Consider the following 9410-nt stretch of genomic DNA (forward strand, 5'->3'; position numbering starts at 1 on the left):
AATCTTCTGCATATGTGGATGTTTTATTGCCCTTGTCTAGCTTGGATTAACACATAGTCTACAGGCACACACCTGATCATCTACATTTGCTCTCTTACAACACTAAACTATGTTTTCTACCTTTATGTTGTATCTACCTACCACTTCAGCATCTTATTAAAAATAATAAAGAGAGAAATGTGGTATCCACATATAAATCAAGTATAAAAATCAAATGTGTATTCATATTTGAACTGACTGTTTATAGTTCATAATGCATGAGCAAAACCAAAAGTTTCTGTGATGACTGCCCTTGTACTGTTCACCATGTAACTTATTCACTATGTAAGAATTTGTTCTCCATGTAAGAACTTGTTCGTTATGCTTCAGAAGATTGGAGACTGACGAAAATTAGGCTTGGGGTGGATTAATGATTGTGCATTGAGCATTGACTCCCCTATACAGAATTTTATTGTTGTTAACAACCATTTGATCAATAAAAATGAGAGATGCCCTAACAACAACAACCAAGAAAAAGTACACACTTCCAATTGTAAAATAAATAAGCAACCGGGATGTAATGTATAGCATAAGGAATATAGTCAAAATATTGTAACAACTTGGTATGGTGATAGCTGGTACTTAGAACATGTATATAAATGTTGAATCACTGTGTTGTACACCTGAAACTAATGTAATGTAATACTGTGTGTCAACTACCCTTCAATAAAAAATAATTATCTAAAAAAAAAAAAAAAAAAAACTCTCATCATATGGAATAAAAAGAACCTTAACTTACAAACACTACTGAAAAAAGTACAAAGTAGATATCACTCTTCTTTACCTCAAACTATATTATGAAGTTATATTATGAAAAAGAGGGTGGTACCAGCTAACAAAACCTTATAATAGACATGCAGACCCATGGAATGGAATGAAAAGCCCAGAAGTAAACATACATATATGGACAGCTAATATCTGATAAGGCAGCCAAGAAACACAATGGAGAAAGGATAGTGTCATAAATAGAGGTGGTAGATGTGTTAACCAGCCTTATGGTGTCAAATATTTTGCAACAAATTTGTATATCACACTGTCATTTTGCACACCAAAAACTTATATGACATTATATGTCAACTCTATCTCAGTAATGCTTGGCAAAATGATTCTATTATAAATTAAGTGTGTCCATTTCTCCATAATAGTTATTGTATCTAAATGAGAGACTAGCTTCAGGGACTTTAGTCTGTGTAGCTGGAGAATACTGACACCAAAAATATATGGCAACTGATAAGGAGTGTGTGTGGTTGTGTGTGTGTGTGTGTGTGTGTGTGTGTGTTCGTGTGTGTGTGTGTGTGTGTGGTAGAAGATGGTGCTTTCAATTTCGATCATGTTGAGAGTAAGATGAGAGAAATTTATGGAACTAAATTAGATATCTAAATCAGAGATAAAATAAGTTCTCTCTTTGGAGAGACAGGTAGATCTGAGAATGTACAGGGTCACAGAAAAAGGGAGAAAAGCAGATAAATACATAGTAAGTGGAAGCAAAAATTAAAAGACAGGATGAGTGAAAGGATAATTTTACAAAGAGAGCACAGGCATTCAATCACATGAGGAAAAGAAGTAAAACAAAGCTCTATGAATAGACATTTAGATATAGATATAAATGTAGATATAAAAATAGATAATATAGATTTAGCTATGGATATGGATATGGCTATGAACATAAATCCTAATTACCTTAAAAGATAGGCTCAGTTTATCCTTATATTACTGTACCTAGTGTTCTCTGTTACTCAAGAAGAACTTTATTTTGAGGTTATATACTTTAAGTTCCCCTTGGATTGAGATACACATATGCATATATAGATATGTAGGCTTTCAGATAAACTAAAATCACGTGTATGTTTGCATGTCTATAAATTTCAGTGTGCATAAGTATATTCTATGTGTCAATTAAAATTATTTTCTATGAATTTTCTTTATAAATGTGTTCTAAAATGAGTACTGACTTCTTCTGTTTTACTGTCACACTCACTGTAAACACACTCAGTGACATAAGACCCTGCTGTGTACCGCTTTCACCTCTGTGCTCCTCAAGCTGTAGATCATGGGGTTTAGCATTGGGGTGATAACCCCGTAGAGCATGGCGATGAGTCTGTCCCTGTCTGGGGAGTGGTGACTTGAAGAGGGACTAATGTAGGTGAAGATGGCTGTGCCATAAAACAAACAGACCACCAGGAGGCGGGAGGCAAATGTGGAGAAGGCTTTGTGCTTCCCTTCCACCGACTGGATCTTTAGGATGGTGGATATGATGTCAATGTAAGAGATGAAGGTGGTTAGGAAGGCACCAATTACCGAGACACTTCCTACCACTGAAACAAGCATTTCTTCCAGGTAGATGGATGAGAAGGAGAGGGCCACCACTGGGGGGATGTCACAGTAGTACTGGTTAACCTGATTGGACTTGCAGAAAGACAGGTGGAAGATGGACACTATGTGGAGGAGGGAATTGAGAAACCCTGCTGCCCAGGTCCCAGCTGTCAGCTGGGCACAGACAGCCTTGGTCATGATGAGGGTGTAGCAGAAGGGGAAGCAGATGGACATGTACCAGTCATAAGCCATGACAGCGAGAAGGAAGACCTCAGTCCCCACCAGGGCCACCAGGAAATAAAACTGCAAAGCACAGCCCAGGAAGGAAATGCTGCGATTCCCAGTCAAGAGGTTGTCCAGCATCTTGGGGACAGTAGCTGATGGGCAGAATATGTCTAAGAGGGTCATACTGGCCAGGAAGTAATACATGGGTGTGCACAGCTTCCTCTCCATCCCGATGGCCAAGAGAATGGCCCCATTTCCCACCAAGGTAACATGGTAGGTGACGGCAAAGAACACAAAGAGAGGACAGCGCACCTCGGGGAGGTCAGAGAGCCCTGTAAGGATAAAGTGAGTCATGGTGGTGAGATTGAAGCAGTCCACCCCCTCTCTCCACGGGGGTCTCTCTGGAGGGAAGGAAGGCAAAAATGGGTTAGAGAAAAAATACAAGGGGAGTATTGGTTAGAAATTTTGAAAATCATTTGTGTGTGTTTGGTGATGAATACGTTAGTTATATTTTAATTAAAGATTCCATTTATGAGAGCTGTTGTTAAAAACATCTCCTGACTTCATGTTGTTGCTTGGAATATTCATCCTCAGTTCCTTACCATGGGGGAAGCCCTCTGAGACCTTAAGCAGATATTTAAAAACTCACCTTCTCATTATAACCATTGTTGACCTTTCACTAGCATTTGAAGTTTCACAACTCAGTGATATAGCTGTTTGGGATTTTTGAAACTGATGGGCATTTACCTTATTTTGCTTTTATTATTTCAATGTTTACAATTTTTGGCACTATTTCAATTCAAAGTATCTCAAAGACAGAAGCTATATATTTTACAATGTATGTTATTTTGGGGAGATATTGTTCATATACAAATTATATTGGTTTCAGATTTACAACAAGCATAGTGACTCAGTACTTACACACATTCCCAGCGAGTCTTGCCATGCTACATGGACACCCCGTTACCAACCACCGTCTTACAGTGTTATTTTGTTTGTTTTTTTGTTTGTTTGTTATCATTAATCTACAGTTACATGCTGAACAGTATGTTTTCCAGGCTCCCCATTCACCAAGTCCCCCCACAATTCCCATTACAGTCACTGCCCATCAGCGTAGTAACATGCTGTAGAATAACTACTTGTCTTCTCTGTGTTGTACAGCCCTCTCCATGCCCCCCAACACATTATACATGCTAACCATAATGCCCCCTTTCTTTTTCCCTGCCCTTATCCCTCCCTTCCCACCCATCCTGCCCAGTCCCTTTCCCTTTGGTAACCGTTAGTCCATTCTTGGGTTATGTGAGTCTGCTGCTATTTTCTTACTTCAGGTTTTCTTTGTTCTTATACTCCACATATGAGTGAAATCATTTGGGACTTGACTTTCTCTGCCTGGCTTAGTTCACTGAGCATAATATCTTCTAGCCCCATCCATGTTGTTGCTAATGGTAGGATTTGTTTTCTTCTTATGGCCGAATAATATTCCATGTATATGGACCACATCTTCTTTATCCATTCATCTACTGATGAACACTTAGTTTGCTTCCATTTCTTGGCTATTGTAAATAGTGCTGCAATAAATATAGGGGTTCATCTGTCTTTCTCTAACTGGGCGGCTGTATTCTTAGGGTAAATTCCTAGAAGTGTAATTCCTGGGTTAAATGGTATTTCTATTTTGAGCATTTTGAGGAACCTCCATACTGCTTTCCACAATGGTTGAACTAATTTACATTCCCACCAACAGTGTAGGAGGGTTCCCCTTTCTCCACAGCCTCGCCAACATGTGTTGTTGTTTGTCTTTTGGATGGCAGCCATCCTTACTGGTGTGAGGTGATACCTCATCGTAGTTTTAATTTGCATTTCTCTGATGACTCGTGATGTGGAGCATCTTTTCATGTGCCTGTTGGTCATCTGAATTTTTCCTTTGGCTAACTGTCTGTTCAGCTCATCTGCCCATTTTTTAATTGGATTATTTGCTTTTCATTTGTTGTATTGTGTGAGCTCTTTATATATTTTGGATGTCAATCCTTTATTGGATCTGTCCTTTATGAATATATTCTCCCATACTGTAGGGTAACATTTTGTTTGTTTGATGGTGTCCTTTGCTGTACAGAAGCTTTTCATCTTGATATAGTCCCACTTGTTCATTTTTGCTTTTGTTTCCCTTGCCCGGGGAGATATGTTCATGAAGAAGTCACACATGTTTATGTCCAAGAGATTTTTGCCTATGTTTTTTCTAAGACTTTAATGGTTTCATGACTTACATTCAGGTCTTTGATCCATTTCTAATTTACTTTCGTGTATGAGGTTAGACAGTGATCCAGTTTCATTCTCTTACATGTAGCTGTCCAGTTTTGCCAGCACCATCTGTTGAAGAGACTGTCATTTCCCCACTGTATGTCCATGGCTCCTTTATCATATATTAATTGACCATATATGTTTGGGTTAATGTCTGGAGTCTCTATTCTGTTCCACTGGTCTCTGGCTCTGTTCTTGTGCTAGTACCAAATTGTTTTGACTACTGTGTCTTTGTAGTAGAGCTTGAAGTTGGGGAGTGAGATACCCCCACTTTATTCTTCTTTCTAATGATTGCTATGGCGATTCTGTGTCTGGTGTTTCCATATGAATTTTTGAACTATTTGTTCCAGGTCATTGAAGAATGTTGTTGGTACTTTGATAGGGATTGCATCACATCTGTTTATTGCTTTGGGCAGGATGGCCATTTTGATGATATTAATTCTTCCTAGCCAAGAGAATGGGATGAGTTTCCATTTGCTAGTGTCCTCTTTAATTCTCTTAAGAGTGTCTTATAGTTTTCAGGGTATAGGTCTTTCACTTCCTTGGTTAAGTTTATTCCTATGTATTTTATTCTATTTGATGCAATTGTGAATGGATTTGTTTTTCTGATTTCTCTATTAGTTCATTGTTAGTGTGTAGGAAAGCCATAGATTTCTGTATATTAATTTTGTATCCTGCAACTTTGCTGAATTCCAATATCAGTTCTAGTAGTTTTGGAGTGGAGTCTTTAGGGTTTTTTATGTACAATATCATGTCATCTGCAAATAGTGACAGTTTAACTTCTTTACCAATCTGGATTCCTTGTATTTCTTTGTTTTGTCTAATTGCTGTGGCTACAACCTCCAGTACTATGTTGAATAACAGTGGGGAGAGTGGTCATCCCTGTCTTGCTCCCGATCTCAGAGGAAAAGCTTTCAGTTTCTCGCTGTTCAGTATGATTTTGGCTGTGGGTTTATTATAAATGGCCTTTATTATGTTGATATACTTGCCCTTCTTGCCCATTTTGTTGAGAGTTTTTATCATGAATGGATGTTGAACTTTGTCAAATGGTTTTTCACCATCTTTGGGGATGATCATGTGGTTTCCGTCCTTCTTTTTATTTTTGTGGTGGTTGATGTTGATGGATTTTTGAATGTTGTACTATCCTTGCATCCCTGGGATGAATCCCACTTGGTCACGGTGTATGATCCTTTTGATGTATTTTTGAATTCAGTTTGCTAATATTTTGCTGACTATTTTTGCATCTATGTTCATCAGGGTTATTGGTCTGTAATTTTTTTTTTGGTGGGTCTTTGCCTGGTTTTGGTATTAGGTTGATGCTGGCTTCATAGAATGAATTTTGTTGTATTCCCTCCTCTGCTATTTTTTTTGAAAAGTTTTAGAATTGGTATTATGTCTTCTCTGTATGTGTGATAAAAGTCTAAGGTAAATCCATCTGGCTCAGGGGTTTTGTTTGTGGGTAGTTTTTTGATTACTGCTTCAATTACTTTGCTGGTAATTGGTTTGTTTAGATTTTGTGTTTCTTCCTTGGTCAGTCTTGGAAGATTTTAATTTTCTAGGAATTGTCCATTTCTTCTAGGTTTTCCAGTTTGTAAGCATGTAGGTTTTCATAGTATTCTTTAATAATTCCTTGTATTTCTGTGGTATCCATCGTGATTTTTCTTTCTCTTTCTTTTTCTGTTGATGTGTGTTGATTATCTTTTTCTTTTAATAAGTCTGGCTAGAGGCTTATTTATTTTGTTTATTTTCTCAAAGAAGCAGCTCTTGATTTCATTGATTTTTTCTATTGTTTTATTCTTCTAAATTTTATTTATTTCTTCTCTGATCTTTATTATGTCCCTTCTTCTGCTGACCTCAGGCCTCATTTGTTCTTCTTTCTCTAATTTTGATAATTGTTACATTATGTTATTCATTTGGGGTTCTTGTTCCTTCTTTAAATATTCCTGGATTGCTATATACTTTCCTCTTAAGACTGCTTTCACTGCATCCAGAGAAGTTGAGGCTTTTTGTTGTTGTTGTCATTTATTTCCATACATTGTTTGATCTCTATTTCAATTTGGTCATTGATCCTTTAATTGCTTTGGAGCATGTTGTTAAGCCTCCATGTGTTTATGGGCCTTTCTACTTTCTTTGTAGAATTTATTTCTAGTTTTATATCTTTGTGGTCTGAAATGTTGGTTGGTAGAATTTTGATCATTTTGAATTTACTGAGGCTCTGTTTGTGGCCTAGTATGTGGTCTATTCTAGAGAATGTTCCATGTGCACTTGAGGAGAATGTGTATCCTGTTGCTTTTGGATGTAGAGTTCTATAGATGTCTATTAGGTCCATCTGTTCTAGTGTGCTGTTCAGTGCCTCTGTGTCCTTAGTTATTTTCTGTCTGTTGGATATGTCCTTTGGAGTGTGTGGTGTGTTGAAGTCTCCTAAAATGAATGCATTGCATTCTATTTTGTCCTTTAGTTCTGTTAGTATTTGTTTCACATATGCTTGTGCTCCTGTGTTGGATGCATATATATTTATTCTGGTTATATCCTCTTGTTGGACTGAGCCCTTTATCATTATGTAATGTCCTTCTTTATCTCTTGTTACTTTGTTTGTTTTGAAGTCTATTTTGTCTGATACTAGTACTGCAACATCTGTTTTCTCCTTGTTGTTTGCATGAAATATCTTTTTCCATCCCTTGACTTTTAGTCTGTACATGTCTTTGGATTTGAGGTGAGTCTCTTGTAAGCAGCATATAGATGGGTCATGCTTTTTTTATCCATTCCATTACTCTGTATCTTGATTGGTGCATTCAGTCCATTTACATTTAGGGTGATTATTGAAAGATATGTACTTAGTGCCACTGCAGGCTTTGGATTCGTGGTTACCAAAGGTTCAAGGTTAGCTGCTTTACTATCTTCCTGTCTAGCTTAACTCGCTTATTGAGCTATTATAAACACTGTCTGATGATTCTTTATTTCTCTCCCTTCTCTTCCTCCTCCGTTCTTCATATGTTGGGTGTTTTATTCTGCGCTCTTTTGTGTTTCCTTTGACTGCTTTTCTGTGTAATTGTTTTTATTTTTTGCCTTTAGTTAGTATTTGGTTTGTCTGCTTTCTTGCTGTGGTTTTATTTTCTCTGGTGACATCTATTTAGCCTTAGGAGTGCTCCCACCTAGAGCAGTCCCTCTAAAATACCCTGTAGAGTTGGTTTGTGGGAGGCCAATTCCCTCAACTTTTGCTTGTCTGGGAATTGTTTAATCCCTCCTTCATATTTAAGTGATAATTGTGCTGGATACAGTATCCTTTTTTCAAGACCCTTCTGTTTCATTGCATTAAATATATCATGCCATTCTCTTCTGGCCTTTAAGGTTTCTGTTGAGAAGTCTGATGATAGCCTGATGGGTTTTTCTTTGTAGGTGACCTTTTTCCTCTCTCTAGCTGCCTTTAAAATTCTTTCCTTGTCCTTGAGCTTTGCTTTTAATAATTATGTGTCTTAGTGTTGTCCTCTTTGGGTCCCTTCTGTTTGGAATTCTGTGTACTTCTGTGGTCTGAGCACCTATTTCCTCCCCAAGTTTGGGGATGTTTTTAGCAATTATTTCTTCAAATACACTTTCTATCCCTTTTTCTCTCTCTTCTTCCTCTTGTATCCCTATAATGCAGGTATTGTTCCTTTTGGATTAGTCACACAGTTCTCTTAATATTGTTTCATTCCTGGAGATCCTTTTATTCTCTCTGCATCAGATTCTATGCATTCCTGTTCTCTGGTTTCGAATCCATCAATGGCCTCTTGCATCTCATCCATTCTGCTTTTAAATCCTTCCAGAGTTTGTTTTATTTCTGTATTCTCCCTCCTTAGCTCTTGCATATTTCTCTGCAAGTCCATCAGCATTGTTATGTACTTAATTTTAAATTCTTTTTCAGGATGATTGGTTAGGTCTTTCTCCCCAGGTTCCTTTTCAGGGAAGACTATCTGGGTTTATCTAGTTTGTATCAAATTCTTCTGCTTTTTCATGGCGATAGAGATAGTCGTGGGTATTTGGCATGTGTCATCTGGGAGAATGTCCCTTCTTGCTAGTTTGTGGTCTTCCTTTCCTGGGAGAATGGCAACCTCTAGTGGCTTGTGCTGGGCAGTTGCACTCAGACTGGACTTCTGATTCTTGCCTGGCCGCTGTGAGGGAAGCTCCATGCGTGGTTGTTGTGGGCATTGCCTCTGCCACTATGGTGGGCTGTGCCAGAGTGGGGGACCAGGCGGATGGTTGTTTATCACCGTGAGGAGCCTCAGAGCTGCACTGCTGCCCAGGTGGTTGGGGTGCCCGGAGTTCCCTGGTTTCCCAGTTGCCGAACTAATTGTGCTGGGATGCCTCCGTCCACCTGTAGGGTCCCTGTCTCTTTAAGACTTTCAAAAAGCACTCACTTTTCTTTTTCCCAGAGGCTCTGGCTTCGGGGACCAGCTCACAGATTTTACTGTCCCATTTCCCTAGTATCCAGCATCTCATGCACTGTGTGTCTGCACTCTGGTGTGGATGGCTAGGGCTGGGTGTTCAGCAGTCCTGGGCAC

At 38.5% G+C, this 9410-nt stretch overlaps 1 protein-coding gene across 1 annotated transcript; it reads right to left on the reverse strand.

Moving 5' to 3' along the window:
- Window positions 1-2028: 2028 nt before the first annotated feature.
- Window positions 2029-9038, reverse strand: LOC118935015 (olfactory receptor 5B2-like). Its single transcript, XM_036931021.2, has 2 exons — window positions 9014-9038; window positions 2029-2978 (listed from the first exon to the last, which is right to left on the reverse strand). Exons 1-2 carry the CDS (start codon window positions 9036-9038, stop codon window positions 2029-2031), a joined length of 975 nt encoding a protein of 324 aa, XP_036786916.2.
- Window positions 9039-9410: the final 372 nt, after the last annotated feature.

The sequence above is a fragment of the Manis pentadactyla genome, chromosome 13 (assembly GCF_030020395.1).
Source record: "Manis pentadactyla isolate mManPen7 chromosome 13, mManPen7.hap1, whole genome shotgun sequence".
In the NCBI taxonomy this organism is placed as follows: Eukaryota; Metazoa; Chordata; class Mammalia; order Pholidota; family Manidae; genus Manis; species Manis pentadactyla.

Excerpts from the sequence above, each read along its gene's own strand:
- LOC118935015 (XM_036931021.2), bottom strand. The coding sequence starts at position 9,038 with ATGGAGCTTCCCTCACAGCGGCCAG. Across the intron at positions 2,979-9,013 it reads GCTTCCCTCACAGCGGCCAG|AGAGACCCCCGTGGAGAGAG; the intron begins GCAAGAATCAGA and ends CCTTCCCTCCAG.